The 17,356-nt window shown below is 46.5% G+C and overlaps 1 protein-coding gene across 1 annotated transcript in view; it reads right to left on the reverse strand.

The window, feature by feature from the left end:
• The window catches only part of Zfhx3 (zinc finger homeobox 3), a 167,236-nt gene that overhangs the window by 36,481 nt on the left and 113,399 nt on the right, over positions 1–17,356 (reverse strand). The window contains exon 7 of the mRNA XM_042700802.1: positions 4,873–4,980. Coding sequence (XP_042556736.1) covers positions 4,873–4,980 — 108 coding nt within the window. The remainder of the gene's footprint in view (positions 1–4,872; positions 4,981–17,356) is intronic.

Raw genomic sequence — 17,356 nt, forward strand, 5'->3', positions numbered from 1 at the left:
TGCAGGTGGCTGGAGCTGCTGAGTGGTTCACAAATGAGATGCTCAAGCCTTCCAAAGGCCAAGTTTCTCCACCAAAACCATTTGCTAGCTGGAAGGGCTCTTGACTCCATAGCCACAAGATTTTTTCCATGTCCCCAACCTGCTCTCAGATTAAATGTAACAAGGGCTCGGCCATGGCCTGTTCCTGGCTGAACCTACTGGTGGCAGTTGTATTATTCTTCTTCTGGACAACTTTGGGAGAGTGTTACTCGTGTGTGTGCCTGTGTGTGTGTGTGCGCGCGCAGGCACCCCTGTACTGGGGTTGAACTGAGGCTGGGTTTTTTCCTGTGGCTTTTTTGCTTAAGGCTAGTGCTCTACCACTTGAGCCATAGCTCCACATCTGGCTTAAAATTTTTAGTGGTTAATGGAAAGTAAGAGTCTCAAGGACTTTTACGCCTGGCTGGCTTTGAACCTCAATTCTCAGAGCTCAGCCTGAGATAATCCCAAGGTGCTAGGATTACAGGAGTATGCTCTACTATCTGAACCATGGCTCCATTCCTGTTTTTTTTGTGAATGGTTGGAGATAAAAGTATCATGGACTTTTCTGTCTGGGTTGTCTTCAAACTTTAATCCTCAGATCTCAGCCTCCTAAGCAGGGAAGACTTCAGGCATGAGTCACCAGTACTTGGCAAAAGTGTTAACTCTTCATGCTTAGAAGAGCAAGGAAACCTGGATCAAATGAACTGAGGAGTTCATTGTTGAAGAGTTGCAGAGCATCATGGTAAAAGGTAATTTCAGGTAAATCTTAAATTGGTTTAGGGGCAAAGCAGTGTGAAAGTTTGAACCTATTTTTGGTATTCCTTATTTGTAACATGGTAGGGGCGAGACAATTATTTAATGTAGCGCACAAAGCAGGGGTGGGGAATCAATGAGATGATGCGTGGAAATCAGGGCTTCCCAAATCTGTTTCTCCTCATGGCACCCAGAGAAAAATGACCCAACCGGGAACAGGTAAAACTATAAGCAAACCTGATGTTAGAAGCTCCCCAGCCCCACCTGGTCAACTCAGGGGCCATGGGGAGCAACACCCATGCATCTGTGTGTCCCTGTGGCAAGCCTGCCAAGCAAGAACAGGTGTGAAGCACTAGAATGGGGCCCAGCATGGAAGAGAGCTTAAAGCAGCCTTCGCAGGACCTGCAAAGGTATACCTGCCGTGCGGGATTTCAGATGTTCCTTTGGACCACTCATAGCTGCACACGGGACTGTTTGAATCGATTGATGTTTAAAGTTTACTTACTCAGTGAATGACCATACTAGCCCCACTTTAAGAATTCCACAGTCACGCAGACTAGAGGCTACTGCATTGTGCAGTACAGATGCAGAACCTCAGCACAGAAGTTCCAAAGGACAACACTGATCTATATGATGCTAGGCATTCTTGAAATTCCCATCTGAGAGGCCTATAATCTCAATGAACTTGTGACCACAGGATCATCAATGCTGTGATTCAAATCACCATCTTGATGCTGCGGCTGCCACCAGAACAACCACATCTAAATAAAAGAATCTCAAAGAGGGGTACCCAAAAAGAAAAGCAAAAGTCCTATTCCGATTTAACACACACACACCTAAAATTTCAATACAGATTCTCCATTCCTGCACAAACCCCAAAACTACATAATCAATAGTTGAGAAAATGCCAATTATCCAGGCCCAAATGAAATATTATTAATCTGCATCATGAGCAGCCACTAATCAACAGAACAAATTGTGAAATCACTATTTATTTATTTGCTGGGTGGAAGTACTCCTGTCACATTTAATCAGATAGGAACAGCTCAATTTAGGGAGTAAACAGAACAAATGTAGACTTAAAAAAAAATAAAACACTTAAGAACCCAAAAGAAATCTCAGAAAAGGTTGTTGGCACCTACATCGATTCCAAGATCAAATTGGCCCAAGTACCTTAATAAAGCCTGTCATTACACACTCAGATGCTATAGACAAAATTATGCCTCAGGGCAAAAGAAGATCAGTTACAGGAGCCAAGGAAAAATTTTCCCTTCTTTCTTTCCTACTGTGCATCTGCCAGGGTACATCTCTGAGTCATTCATTCATTCGTTCATTCATTCATTCATTCATATTCGCTCTGTCTTTTGGAGATCTTAAAGATTAAGTTGGCCTGTTACTTCAATGAATTCATAAAAAAGTGGAGCCTTTTTAAGGACATTTATGGTGATCATTTCACATCTTTTAGTAGGCGCATGAATGCCTGGCAGATCCACTAGCCCTATGCAGACACACTCCCTCTGAATTATAAACATTCTGTTCAACAAAGCCTGCCCTCTATTGGACATAAGGACTTACGTACATGCAAAATTGCTGGCACACAGTGTTGCACACAGTAGGAGCTTTGCAAGCAGTGAGTGGATTCTTTTTTTTTTTTTCTTTCCTTGAACTCTGGGTGCTGTCCCTCAGCTCTTCAGCTCAAGGCTAGCGCTCTACCACTTGAGCCACAGTGCCATTTCCAGCTTTTTCTGCTTATGTGGTGCTGAGGGCCTCGTACATGCAAGGTAAGCACTCTACCACTGAGCCACCTTCCCAGCCCAGTGAGTAGATTCTTGTATTGTTTATAGAGTACTCTGGGCATGAAATGCAGGAAACATATGCACCAACTATGAACTGCAGACCCCACTAGACCGTTGGATGCTAATCCTGCTGCCAGCTCTTCAACATCCTAGAAACCACATACAACCAGACATCCGGGTGACATTCATTTGGAAAACCTATCAAAAACTTTATTTTTTCTCAGCTTATCTAATTAAACAAACTCCTTCTATGGAGTTTGCTATATAATGGGCACTGTTCTTTGTTGTTGTTGCTGTTGGTGGTGGTGGTGGTGGTCATGGGGCTTGAACTCAGGGTCTGGGCACTGTCACTGAGCTCTTTTGCTGAAGGCTAGTGCTCTACCACTTTGAGCCACAGTGCCACTTCTGTGTTTTTGGTTTTTGAGGTTTTTTGGTAGTAAATTGGAGGTAAGAGTCTCATGGGGACTTTTCAGCCTGGGCTGGCTTTGAACCATGATCCTCAGATCTCAGCATCCTGAGTCGCTAGGATCAGCAGTATGAGCCACTAGAGCCCAGCCTGGGCACCGTCCTAAACTTTCCATTTTCAAATAATATTCGTAGTAGTCTTGTAGCATTAACTATAATTTTTAATTCCCATTTCATGAAGAAACTGGGGCACAGAAAGGTTCAGGGACCTCAAGCAAGGTCACACAGCTAGCAAGCAGCAGATGTGGGCTTAGGAAACAGGCACTCAAATTGTGAAAACCCACAGATGGTTTGGAAGATCACCCCATCTTTACAGCGTTCAGTGAAATCCTCTGCCCTAACCATCTCCTTAGCGCAGGTAGATCTGATTACTACCTGAAGCATTTGTTCAGATCTCACCTTACTATTCTGGCAAAAAAAAAAAAATTGCTCTTGGATCAGGCAAAGCAACACAGGTGAAATCCCCCCCTTGCATGCCCAGGTGGGCCTTATCCACAAATGCTCATCATCTACTTCCTGGTCCCATGCTGGAAATCCTCCTGGGTTGTGTGGGCCTGACCCTCTGCCGGGAGGGGGCGCTAAGTAGCATGGGCCGTGAACCGCGCCTGGTGTGCGCCCTTCCACTCACTCAGCTGCCTTCTATCTCCCAGGAAACCCAACAATGGCCTGTTGCCTCCTCTGCCAATTCCTCTCAATATCTGGAAGCCAGGACACTGCCTCTTGAGTCTCTCTTTTCTAAGCTGAATAGCCCCAATTCCTTCAGCCTCTTCTCCCAGGCAGTATTTCTAGTCTTCAGTCATTTTCATTGCTTTCCTCTGGCCTCTCTCCAAGATTCTCTATCTTGTTTAAATAGTGAAGGCCAACACTGAAATGATTTAAGAACAGTCTTGCCTGGAAAAGTAACAAAGGCCTCACCAATAGGGACCCAGAAAGGTAAACAGTTTTCTAAAAAAAAAAAAAAAAAATCAAAGTATTATAATATTAATAATGGTAGTAAGAATTAGCCTGACCAAATTAAATAATTTCGGTTATTTGTTCTATCATCTCCTCTCCTTATTGTGGGGATTTCTGGGAGACTGCTTTGTCCAGCAGGTCTTCTAGAGACGACTCTGCTAAAATCACTCAGGGCTTTTCTTTTTCACGTCAGCTTTCTTTCCCTCAATACAGAGATCTTGTCATCTTGAGAAATGGCTGTTCCCTTTCTCTCAGTACCAGCTTTTCTACAAATAGCACTTCCTGTCTTGGCTTCTTCAATTTCTTCTGCTTTTTCTCCTCAATTCCTCCTGCCTGGCTGCACGGCCTGTCCTCCCCTGTGCGTGACCCCCCCTCCCCAGACACCCCCCCCCCGCCCCCAGCATGTGGGTGCTGGCCCCGGGTTAAGGGCAGGACATAAAGAACAGGCTGGCCCTGCCGCAGCGCCGAAACTAAGGCAATGACCACCTTCGCCTTCCGTTGCTGACTGCCTCCGAGCATCCTGAGGCTGGGATGCGGGCGAGCCTGACCCAGTCGCAAGGAACCGATCTCCTTCCTGAACCTTCAACAATGACACAAAGGGCAAACACACCCACGCTAAGGCGTTAGTCGAGAAACCTGAGCTCAACAAATTGAGGCACACAGCCTGACACCTGGATGGAGAATACACAAGGTGGCTTGTGGGTCGTTTGAAAAAGGTCAATATTATAACGGGGAGCGAAGGAGACCACTACCCAAACAAAACAAAATCCCTCGCCTCCTCACTCAGAGCCGTCATAGGATTTGGGGGTAGGATGAAGGATGCATTTCCTCCTGGATGTAGTGATGCCATTCCTGCAGAGGAGAATCCCAGGGGGCCGGGGCCTACCTGTCCACTTGCTCTGGTCCTTCTCGCCTCCACTCTCCGGGTCTTTAGCAAGCTCTTCGGGATCGGCAGCTGACTCACTGGGTCCTTCCACATCGTCAATGGCTTCTTCTGAAATAGAAGGTTGGCAAAGATGTCAGGGATGAAACACAGAAAAACGAGAAAGGTCTCTGAGCCCCTAGTTCAAAGGATCACCAAACAGATGCCAAAGATTGTCTTTCTTCTCTTCCTTCCAGCCCCTGAGAGAGTGAGCGTGCTGAGCACGTATCATGGCACGGGGAAGCAACTGGTATGAGGTTGTGACTCGCGCCAAGCACGTGGCCATTTGGCATTTTCAGATGGATTCTGAAGCAATTAACTCCTATCCCCAGTCCCTAAACTCAGGTCCTTACCCTTAAAACGCAATAAATGCAGCCACACATTATCTTCGTGCCTAGCTCCAACCTCAGAGCATCGAGTCGTTGAACCAAAACAGCCAATCACAGACCCACCATTGGCCAGGCAGTGTCTGCGCATGTGCTGGTGGTGGTTGTGAAAGTGGTAGTCACTCGTGTTCTTAATACCAGCGAGATAGTTTCTCCAACATAAACAGTTCCACATACTAAATGCATGCCGGAGTCAGTGAGGAGAGGCCAAGGCATGAAATTCCTCACAGACTTCATCCGCTTTCTTTTTGGAAGTCATTCCATTCCTTCCTCCTTAATAGTTCAAAACCAGCACAGGAAAACTTGTCTGCAGCTGGCACACAGGGTTGCAGTGAAGGTGGAAGACCGGCCTTTCAAAACGAGGTTGGACAGGAAGCAAATGCCATCTGCCCACGTGGCAAAGAAGAAAAGATACGCTAGACACTGAAGGCAAGAGAGTTCTCCTGGCCCTTTGACCCATTATCCAACACCAATATTAAGTAGCAACAGGCTAAATTTACAAGTAAAGCACCCAAACCCTGCACCAAAGAGCTATGCCTACCAAGGTACGAGTGTGAAAGCAGGAACACGCGCGCGCGCACACACACACACACACACACACACACAAACACAGAAGCACGCACGCATGTATGCACGCCACCTAAAGGCACAAGAAGGGACAAAGGACCAGGATACCATGGGCTAAAACTGTGCTCTGGCTAATACTAAGACAAGAGTTCTCTAACCCAACTCTGCTTTTAAATAATTGACCTGTTATTACCTCCAAGCCTCCAGAATATAGCCTCTAAATGTTATACCATAGAAGGGGGGATAGGAGAGAAAACAAACTGGCTTCAGAGAGTTTCCAGATAGTCAAGGAAGAAAGCATTTTTATAGAATCAGATTTTCCTTATTCTAGAAAGATAATGCACCAGGTCCAATGGCTGATCATAGGAATCAGACTAGATCCCATGACTAAAATCAACCACTGATTTAGGAATCAGAGAATGTTCTTTATTTATTAGCAACTAGAGGGGAAGGGTGTGAGGGAGTCATGGGAAGCACAGAAGGAATAAAACACTGCTAATTTTCATCACCAGCCAAGAGTGCCATATATAAATCCTATCACTCCTTTTTTTTGTGTTGCTGCACAGTAAAGTGAACCTCGAGCCTGCCCAGCCCACCTTTAATTCAAACAAAGAAGAATTAAGCAGTCATAACTTGAAGTTAATCAAATATATGGCTCAATATTAACACCATACATCATGTAGTAGAGAAAAAAAAGAATACGTAATAACAAGCAAGTTTTACACACTGTGATGCATGTGCCATTTCAAGTATGATTGGGCAAGATAGTCCCTACACACTTTTAAGCTTTTGATAAAAAACATTCCAGCACTGTAACTGTAAAATTCATCCTTAAATGGTGATATCAGCATTCAGTAAAATTGGGTCTGCTCAAATTAGTTGGGTCTCCAAAAATATACTCGTTTGTCTCAATACACGCTGTGATGTAAAGTATCTAGTACTGATACCTCCATCAAATTTGATGAGGGGAAGAAATGGTCCAATAGTTCCCACTCTCTAGCACACACACCCATTACCATGTTAGATGGAGACTGTCTGACACCTAAAACTAGAGGGAAAGGAATGACCATTTCCAAGGCCAGCGGCCTCTCCCCTGCATGGTATATAGCCACTAGCCACTGGAGTAGAGAGTTAATAACTCTTATCTGGTATCAACCCCATGCCGAACAAATGTATTCAGAAGACAAGAGACCAAAGAATGGGCAGAACCTTGACGTAATAAGCAAGAAAGCCACGTGGGTGCTCTGTGACTATTCCTGGACCCAGTGAGTCCACCTGGGGCTTTGCTTTCTTCTCTCCTGGCCTACTGCATGTATATAAAGTGAAGGTGGCTAAGTTCCATGAGCAGGTTAACTGCTGAGGTAGTTTCAGGAGCTTATTTTGCTCCTCTTTTTTAAATTCAAGATTTTTAAATCAAGTCTTCCTTTTCTTGATTTGTCTGTGGTTCGTTCACTAAAAATGCCATATGCGTAGTAGATGAAATGGTTAAGAAGCTTCTGGACAAGCCAGCTCATTTTTACAGGGCATCAGTATCTTCATCTCAGCTAAAAACCGAGTTGCATTCAGCCAAGCAAAAGCTTCCCTGCAGTTCTGCATGCCACCTACAGGTGTCGCCCTCTGCATGGCAAGGCCCAGGAGGACTCCTGACTGCAGGAGGCAGACCAAGTCTGGGCGGCTTAACCTGAGCATGTGGAAATAATATACATCTCCAAGTGAACTGTCTGGTCCTGGAGAAATAAAATAGGACATTCATAAGCAGCTACACCATCTGTCTTTATACCATCATCATCAACAGCGAAGGGGGGGTGGGGGGAGATTGAACTCTTTAAAATGGATGAAAGCCCAGGCTGACAGTAACTGGGAATCTGTGAGCTCTGAATACCAATAAAGGTAGAGAAATGATTAAAAAGCAAGGATACAAACCGTGAATTTGTCTGGGAAGTTCAGGCCTACAGTGCTCCGCAGACAGGGTATGTTTTTATTGGTTCCCAAACCGGAAAGCAAGGCCAGGCCTAGAGAAGGTTGGTTCTCCTGGACTCTGAAGCAGAGAGAGGTGCTGCACGTGGAGTCCTTGCTTCCTTCAGAGATGTGTATCTAACACTGGTCCTGCCGGAGCCCCATTACAGATGGCTTTTTCCCTCGGTGGCAACTGGCGGTGGGGGGGGGGGGGGGGGGGGGGGTTGGGGGAGGGGGAGGCAGTGGTCATTACAAGTGCCTTGCGTCGTCTTTTCTATACTATCTACTGCTGACAGGTGGTGGAGACGAGGAAGTTTTGGAAGTTTTGGACAATGATGGTTTTTCACTGGCGAATCCCATCTTCCACTAGAGACATGGGGATTTGGAATTCCTCACCAAAACACAGAAAGCCGCGGGGATGCTGGGATATTTTCAAGACCAAAACAGACACATCAAAACCGTATGCTTCAGATTCCAGCCAGATCACATCAGGAGTGCTTTACGCTTGCTCTAGGGTGTCACCAGGGCCTAGACGTGGGGCTCATCAGCTCCACCGTGCCTCCATTGCGCTCTGGTTCATGGCGGGAGGCAGCAGGTGCCACATAACCCACACAGATCCCCGCAGAACCCTGTGGAAGTTAGCCTGGATGGCTGGGTCCCTAGCAATGGCCCTCGAGCCTGTGTGTGAGTGGACGAAAGGGTTAAGGAAATGGACTCCAGTCTTGAAAACTAGCTACCTCTGCCTGCTGTCCCTTCCGCTTTTCACTTCCACGTACAACATGACTGACGGCCCCTAAAAATCTCTTTCCATCAGCACCTCCTTTCCACGGCTCCCAGACAGCGCTTTCAAGTGCTGGACCAGCCCTGCCTTGCTCCCGTCACTCACATCTCCTGGTTAAGGGCAGAGCCCTCGGGTGGGGGGAGCCCTGGCAGGTAAACACATCCTAACAGGGGAAGCCTCCCAAGGCTGCTTCAGAAAAGTTTTGGCAAGGCTGCAACCATAATCTTAGAAAATTCCCCTACAGCTCAGGTGGCTTCTGCTCACCACAAATGCCAATTGTTCTCATCACACACCTTGTACATCAGGGAAGGTGGGCCTGGCTCCTGGGGGGGGGGGGGGGGGGGGAGCCGTGCCAACCGGCAGCCCCGTGCCATTTACGAACAACCTGGAACGTGGTTTGTGAAAAAGCAGCGCTAGGCAGAAGCCAGAAATAGAAGTGGAATCATCACCAAGCCGGCATTCAGCCTCGCGCACCTCCTGAACGCGTTACCCACAAGAAAACGGCGCCGTTGTGAAGAAAAAAAAAATACTGTTCCCCTCAAATAACGGGGGCCAAGTGATGTGTCCATTGGGGTATTTTACAAATCGCTTACAGGCTTGATGGAAAGGGGAGTCAATCAATGATTAAGACTAATCCCCTGGTTCCTGACTCTTAACAGGATAATGTAGATTAATTCAAACCTGACAAAGCCCCCACCATGCTTCGATGTGATCGAAATTCGGGAAATTCTCCTAAGAATCAGGGTGTCTCTACCCAAGGCTCTTACACAAACGTGTTCCTTAAATAATACACCAATCTGTGATCCCCCAAGAATGAAATTGTTCTCTTTTTTTTCCCCCTTTGGGGTAGAGGGGGGAGAACGACGTTTGTTGGGGGGGGGGGGGGGATAAAGTGTGTTTGCCTGTCGGCAGGCTCAAGAGCTGAGAAACATTAGCTGTCATGAACCACAATCAAATCAGGTTTGAAATATTTAGCAGTAGCTTGGAAAATGCGGTGGTGCGGCTCTGACAGGATTGAAGTGCGCAGACACCCACTTTCCATTATAATGGAAATATCAGGCCTGTTCTGAATATGTATAACCCAGAAAAATGTATTGATTTTTCATTCGGCATTAAAAAAAATGAAATCGCCTGCAGCTGTCAAAAGCCTTTTGTTAAAAGCTCATCCTTCCTGGAATGAGGTTTACCAGAAACAAGTTTTAATTGTATATGGGACCTCTTTGGAAGAAAAAAAAAAATAACCAATCTGCTTACTTTGAAGATAGGGTTAAAGCTTTTCTTTTCTCCATTTTCTACCTAATTAACCTAAGGATGACCACTGGGAGAGGTGGGAAGCTCAGATACTGACCAGCAGGAGTAACACAGGGTGGCAGCTACAAGTGGCCTCTGCTGGTGAATCCGTGGTAGAGAAAAGGAACGGGGGCTACGCTTTATCCTCTCCTTCCCTTTCCTCCAGTATCCACATGGACTCTGAGAGTCACTCACTGTATGTCCCAGCCAATCATGGACTCTGAGATTCCCTCACTATATACTCCAGCCAATCAGTTGTCTTCTTTCAGCCTTGGCTGGCATGACTTGGAAAGCCAGGGAAAGACGGTCTTCTTGGCATTTAGCTACCAATAAGAAACTTCTACTAGCTACAGAATATGAACTGGCGTCTACAGAATATGCATGCTTCATTTTGCCAATAGAGGCCAATCCGGAATGCAGGAAGCTACACAACAATGTTTTATTCTATGGTTCTTTCCAGCTCTGATGATCTGACTGGAAGCTACCTGAGAGGCAGCTCCCAGCGGTGACAGTACCTCAGCTCCAGGGATATTCTCTTAAATCAAGGTGGTTTGCTTACTACAATTAGGAATTGTTCCCTTAGTGTCTCTATAAAGGTGACTGGCTGAAGGTTCTAAGGTGCGAACATGGAATAGAGCAGTTACAAACAAGTCTGTTGGAAGTCATCTATCTATCTATCTATCTATCTATCTATCTATCTATCTATCTATCCACACTTTTTTAAAGCTGCTCACCAACTCTGTTCATTCCATTTTCTGCTTCCTAGCAGGTTATAAACGCATCAAGAAAATCACAAGAGAAGGACCTAGGAGCCGCATCTCAGTACGAGTGGGACATCGTGGGATTCAACTGCCGTGGTCCAGGCATGAAAGCTTAAAGACGAGCACGGACGTGGGTCAGGGATGGCAGGGAGGGGTGAGGTGGACGTGGGTCGGGGATGGCCGGGAGGGGTGAGGTGGACATGGGTCGGGGATGGCCGGGAGGGGTGAGGTGGGTAGGGCTCCAGCTGAAGCATTCACTTGCTCACTACAAGTATGAGTATTTCCCCCCCTTCTCAGGGTGTCGTGTCTTTTCCAACAGCCCTTACAACTCCAGCAGAGCCGACAGCGCTGGGTGAGGATGACCCGATACCTGGCCAAGGGGTCACGTGGGTCTCCAGCTCTCCTGCTGGCCTGGACCTCTCCTGTTCCCCTTTTCACTCAGGGTCTAAGAATTGAGCCAGGAAAGGGCAGAGGGAGGTGTTCCCCTCCAGGGGCGCTGTTGCCTTGACTATTTGCCACTTCCGCACCCATTTTTGCTCTGCCAGGCTACTAGGAGCACTGGGCTACCTGAGACGGATCTTAATTCAGCTTTGCCTGTGTCATTTTTTTTTTAAAGGAGCAAATCTCTAACCAGTGGCTTAAATGAAATTACCTTGTTAAAGATGGTGCTTACAAACAGATTGGAGCCAATTGAGGGAAAGAGGGCATAGGCAGGAAAGAGGCTGAGGCATGCACCCTCCTCCAGGGAGAAGCTCCTTTTCACACAGATTCTTCAGGTGTGTATTTACCGCAAAATTCTAAGGGCTGCTAGGCGCGCCTCTGCCCACATGCCTGATGCTTCTGGACAGAGCTTGAAAGCTGTTGACCTGGGAGGAAGGGGGGCTTTGGGAAAGACTTGACACTGAAGGAATTTCAGCCGTCCTCGGCCCCCCACGCCCCCCTGCCATCTTGCCTTCTGGAATCAAGCTGTGAGAATCAGCACTCTGGAGGCAACTCTGGGTATTATTAAAAATGACTAATTGGGGAATAGAGACCATTTGTGCTTTTGTATATTTGAAGATCTTGCCACTGTTTACAGAAACAAGAAAAATGGAGATCTTGCAGCAAGAGGCGGCCTGGGAAGGTGGGGCCAGGGCTGCAGTTTCTGCCTGTCCGGCCCTTGCTGGGTAAAGTGAGGTCTGGCTGGCCAATAAGGAGAGACTGCGGGGTGGGGGCGGGGGGGGGGGGGGGGAGTGTGTGTATGTGTGTGTGTTGGAGGGGGGTCCCCTCACCATTGCCTTTGCACGTCCTTCACCTGTGACGGGAGCATCCCAGGAATGAGCCTGTTAGGAGTCCAAAGGGACGGAAGCCTTTCAGAGAAAATCTCCCTTCCAGGCTGTCCCTCCTGTGGGAACAGCACAGACCCCCGGAGCCATTACAGAGCCAGGGATGAGTCCTGCCATTTTAGCTCTTGCAGGCAAGGGCACTTGGTCATTTGAAGAGTTTGTCTAAACCACACTAGAATTAAGGGGGTGGGGGTGGGGTCAAGAGAGGAGAAAGTGGGAGGGAACGCCTAAAGCAGAATGGCAACAAGTTCCATTTATCAGCCTGGGTTGCAGCAGCACCTGGGCTGCCCCCTGCAGAAACCCAGAAAGGATAAAAGCAGACTGGCAGCGACAAAGCACACGGGAAGGGGATCCGTGGCAGACTCGCCTGGTGGCTATTCACAGGACGAGGTGGTTGTGGTGGTGGTTGTTGTTGTTTTTTAATAAATAAAATAACCACAAAGGTGTGAGTTTCAGTGTGCAAAATACAAACGGAACCCTGCAACAGTCTCGGTATTGAGACTCAAGAAGAAAGCCAGCTACCATCCCAGAGCTCTGAAGGGATTAGTTCTCTTGGATTTCTACAGAGCCATGATTGTGGCTGTTACTTTCACACATGAAATGTTAAAAAAAAAAAAAAAAAAGGCAAATTCCCCGAGCATGTTTGTAGCGGAGCGTGATGTGATTGTGTTGTCATTTATGGGAAATAATCGCAGACCCATCTCTCCCCCCCCCCACCCACCATTTTCCAGTCCAAATAACCATGAAAAATTACACTTCAATGTCAGCGCCCCGACAAAGGAGGCGCGCTGTCTGGGAGCTCAGCGGATTTGCAGGGTTTTTCCCTTTTCTTTGGACAGAAACTACCTTCAATTGTACTTCATTTAAAACATGATCTAACAAATGCATTTTGACAAGTTCCTTTCTCTTTTTCCTCCTTTCTTTCAAACAGTATTTTGCACAGTTTAACCTCACACCAAACCAGAATATTCTGGAAAGCAAGAGGCATGTAAAATAAAAGGTCCTTGAGACTAAAAAGGGGTGTCCCTCTCCAGGCTGCTGCAAACAAAGTACTTGGGGGAAATAATGCTTCAGACGCTGTGCGTTTCTGAGGAACGGATGAGAGGGAAGATGGAGTAAGATCTCTAAGGCAGAAGATGTGATACATAAAGAACAAACCATTTCATGGATTAAAAGGAGTCGGCAGGGTACCTGGACAGACAATCTGACTGGAGGCCCAGGAACACACAGGGGAGCTTCTGACAGGGGTACCAGGTCCCTCCTCTCCGCCCACACCCCGCCTTTCCAGAAAGGGACATTTCTCAACAGAACAGATCTGCTTAAAAGCTTTTTAACATTCCAGGTGTGAGGCCTGAGCGGTCCCTCCAACCATCTGTCTTTCCATTACACCGCTTCAAATAAACACTGCCAGCCTTCCACCGCTGGAGAGAAGACAAGACAGATAAATACGTGTGAGTGATAGGAAGAAAGTGATTAAAAACAAAAATTTAACTGTTTCCAATAAACACTAGAATCTCCTTTTGAGTCAAAACTGACTTGGCTTGTTGAAGATAGACATAGATAGATAGATAGATAGATAGATAGATAGATAGATAGATAGATAGATAGATAGATAGATAGATAGATAGATAGATAGATAGGCAGGCAGGCAGGCAGGCAGGCAGGCGGGCAAGTAGACAGACAGAGAGGAAGAGAGAATGGGGGAGGAGAGAAGAGGGAAGAAAAAAGGCAAAGCTGATTCATTTCTATATTTACTTCAATGGGAAAATGCTTGAAATACATGGAGAACAGTCAGAGAAGGCCTGTGAGTTGTTCAAGCATCTGTGTCCAAATCAAGGTGTATGGGAAATGAAAAGGATACAGCAGAAGTGGTATTAAATGATGGTGATAAGAATCTAATGGGCATAAGAGAAGCCTTGTGGGACGGCTCTCGGAACGAGAGCGTCAGCAGTGATGGATGCACTCTGTCCGGGAGCCGTAGCAAGGGAGGCAGGTGAGAGGCATCTGCAGGACTGGGGAGGCCCAGTTTTCTAGGGCCAAACAGAATCACAGCCTGTTTTCACCAAGCTATGCGAACTGCAGGAGAAAGGGAAACATTTTGTTTCCTACCACCAACACAAATAGCAAAGCACACAATCCAGGAAAATAAAAGCCATGACTCCAGAGGTCAGAGTCACATGACATACAAATGACGGACCTGAATTCCCAGCTTGTTGGCTGCCTTCGCCTGAAGTCCACGGTACCTGAAGGGTCTCTAAGCTATTTTGAGGAGCACCAGAATCCAGGCAGAAATACTCCTTTATTCCCACCAGTGGATGGCAGCATGAGAGACTGTCAATGAGTTCCTTTTGCACAATCATAAGCCACTTAGATGCACAGCTGACAGGACACAGGCTGATTCATAAAAACAAAGCACAAACAGAGGCTTACACTCTCCAAATTGGACCCACAGAAATGAGACCAACTTCAAGCAACATTTCACTCCGAAAAGCAACTGCCTAAAGCTGTTCCGCCCTGGTCAGACCCAAGTGTGCCCAAAAATCAGTGCCCTCATATGGCGAAGAATGGCATGCTGGGCACATGTCAGAGCCTCTGGAGGAAGCTTGAGAACGGATCCTCGTCTCCAAACATCCTGGGGAATCTTCAAGCGCCTGTCACAAGTTGCCTGATACGAGGAAGGAGCCTAACTCTATGAGGAGCGCTTCGAGTCAAACAGATCCGAGCCGGTTCAGGACTCGCGCGCACAAGGAAAGTCAAGCATTGGGCCACTCTCCCAAACCAAATGCGCTTCCGGCCTGACACAGACAGGCGATGGAAGCAACATGTTCAGCTGACAATTCCTGGGAAAACTGCAAAGAAAGTGAAGCGGGAAAGCTGTGGTAGAGAGAAAATCCAAAAGGTTTACATTCAAGAACTTTCGGGGGGGGGGGGGGGGAGGAGTAGGGGAGAGGAGGGGAGAAGGTAGATTGAACTGCCAAATCGTTGTCATACTTCATAGGGACTTTGTACAGTGTTTCTCTGCTGAAAGGGAGAAAGAAACCTGTTAGTTCTCCCTCTTTTTGATTTGGAAACTCCAAAACTAGATGCCAAGTGAATTCAAAGCCTCTACATTAAAAAAAAAAAAATGTTCTGGATACCATACAATGAAACATTTTTTGTGTCCCCCCTTCTCCCCCCAGGTTTAATGCGAGTGTAACCCCACATCCCTTCCACAGCCAGGACCACAGCAGTCTTTCATCAAGTCACTCTGAGCTAACTATATTTTGGACTAAGTTTTAGGACTCTGTGTACACCTATTTAACTTTTCCTTTTGAGACCTACAAACAAGCCAGGGAACCCTTAAAAAACACTCCCATTACCTATTCTCAATTTTATGTAGCAGTACATTTCAAGGCACAAAAACAAACATACACTCAGCAACAAACGTTAAGGAAAGCATTTGAACAAAAGTCATCTGAACTGGCTTGCATTCATACTCTTTAGTAGCGGGGATGCTTGAAAAATGATGACTCCAAGAGACATGCAATGACCATGTCAAGGTCCTAGGCAGGAAAATAATTGTTCAGCGATTTAAAAAAAAGCTAGTATTTACCACAGCTTGGAACAAGGGATCTACAGAAATTTGTAGCACATAATTCCTTTTCATTGTCAGTGCTGGGGTTTGAACTCAGGGCCTCAGTGCTTGCTAGGCAAGAACTCTACCACTAGAGCCCCTCCCCCCCCCCCCCCCCCAGCAATAATTCTCTCTTAAAGAATTCATGTTGGATAGGTAGAGACTCTTCTGTGTGTTCACTGAACTGCAGGAAGGCCTACGCAGGACAGAATCGTCCATTCCTAAGTGGGCAACTTTTCCAAGTGAAACACAAACCTAAGCAAAGAAGGCATCAGGACACTCAAAATGAAAACAAAAGCTTCACCTGGCTTTTACTTTGCCAGACTAAACTTTGTAAGGGAACATGACGCGAAAGCCAAAGGTAACGCAGAATTAATGCCACCATCAATAATTAGAATGATGAAGGCAATTCCATGCTTACCAAGCAAGGTCTCGAAACAAAAGGAGAACACAGATAGCAACCAATGAGAAAGTTCACACACACACACACACACACACACACACACACACACACACACACACACGAGATCATGTCTCAAATATATATTACAGTAGAGAAAACATCCATTTCTATCTGAAAGGCATTCGTCCGTGAATTGACTCAACCATTAGGAAACTTGGGTGAAAAGTTGAGAAAGGTAAGAACTGTTCCAGAAGAACAGAAACAAAGACAATGTGAAATCCCAGCCTCCAGGAGAAAGCATTTGAACAACAGAGATACGAGCAAGAACAGATAAGTCACTGAGGTAAACGAAAAACCTAGCTGCATAAAAATTTAGCTAGACACAACTAAGATGACCAAATCAGACATTCTTTTTAGGGTTAGAAAAGCTGCAGGCTAGAGCTGGGCACCGGGGGCTCATACCTAGAATCCTATCTACTCAGGAGGCTGAGATCTCAGAATTGCAGTTAAAAGCCAGCCCGGACAGAAAAAGTCCGTGAGACTCTTATCTCCAATAAACAACCAGAAAACCGGAAGTGGCGCTGTGGATCAAGGGGTAGAGTGCTCGCCTTGAACTGAAGAGCTCAGGGACAGCGCTCAGGCCCAGAGTTCAAGCCCCACCACCAACAAAAAAAAAAAAAGGAAGGAGAAGGAAGAAGAAAGAAGAAGGAAGGAAAGAGGAGGAGGAGGAGGAGGAGGAGGAGGAGGAAGGGGGGGGAGGAAAAGATTATCTTCAGGCTAAACAAGGAGAACATGTACAAGCCTAAAATATGGGCTCTAAAGAGTAATGACAGCTGCTCACGGGAACCTGATCAGTGTCGGGTTCTGCCCTTATTTGGGGGTATTTACTTGGAGGTGCTGACCACAAACACCTTGGCTGGCCAGGCCTGGAGACTGGGCATGAAAGATGTCAGTTGCTAGGGCCACATAGTAAACGAGAGCACAGGCAGGATGCTCACGGAGGATGAGCGCCGTGGGGCCTCACTACATTCCAAAACCAAGCCAGTCCTTAGATCTGTGTGCCTAGGCAAAGGGCATCTGTCATCTGCTTGGCCACCTAGTGCCTGCCTAGATGCTTCTATGTACACAACCTAGATGCTTCTATGTACCCTAGTATGTGTGTATGTGTGTGTGTGTGTGTATACATATAAATTTTAAAATTTTTATTAATATATGCTAGTTCATAAAAGAGGGAGGGTTCATTGGTACGTTTCCATACATAAATACGATATATCCCACCAAATCCCCTCTCTCCATCACCCCTGCTTTCCCTTCTAAAACAACGGCAACAGGTTTCACACTTCATACATAGAGTACTTTGACCATC

Source organism: Dipodomys spectabilis, unplaced genomic scaffold, assembly GCF_019054845.1.
Source record: "Dipodomys spectabilis isolate Male_0828 unplaced genomic scaffold, ASM1905484v1 ptg000273l, whole genome shotgun sequence".
Lineage (NCBI taxonomy): Eukaryota > Metazoa > Chordata > Mammalia > Rodentia > Heteromyidae > Dipodomys > Dipodomys spectabilis.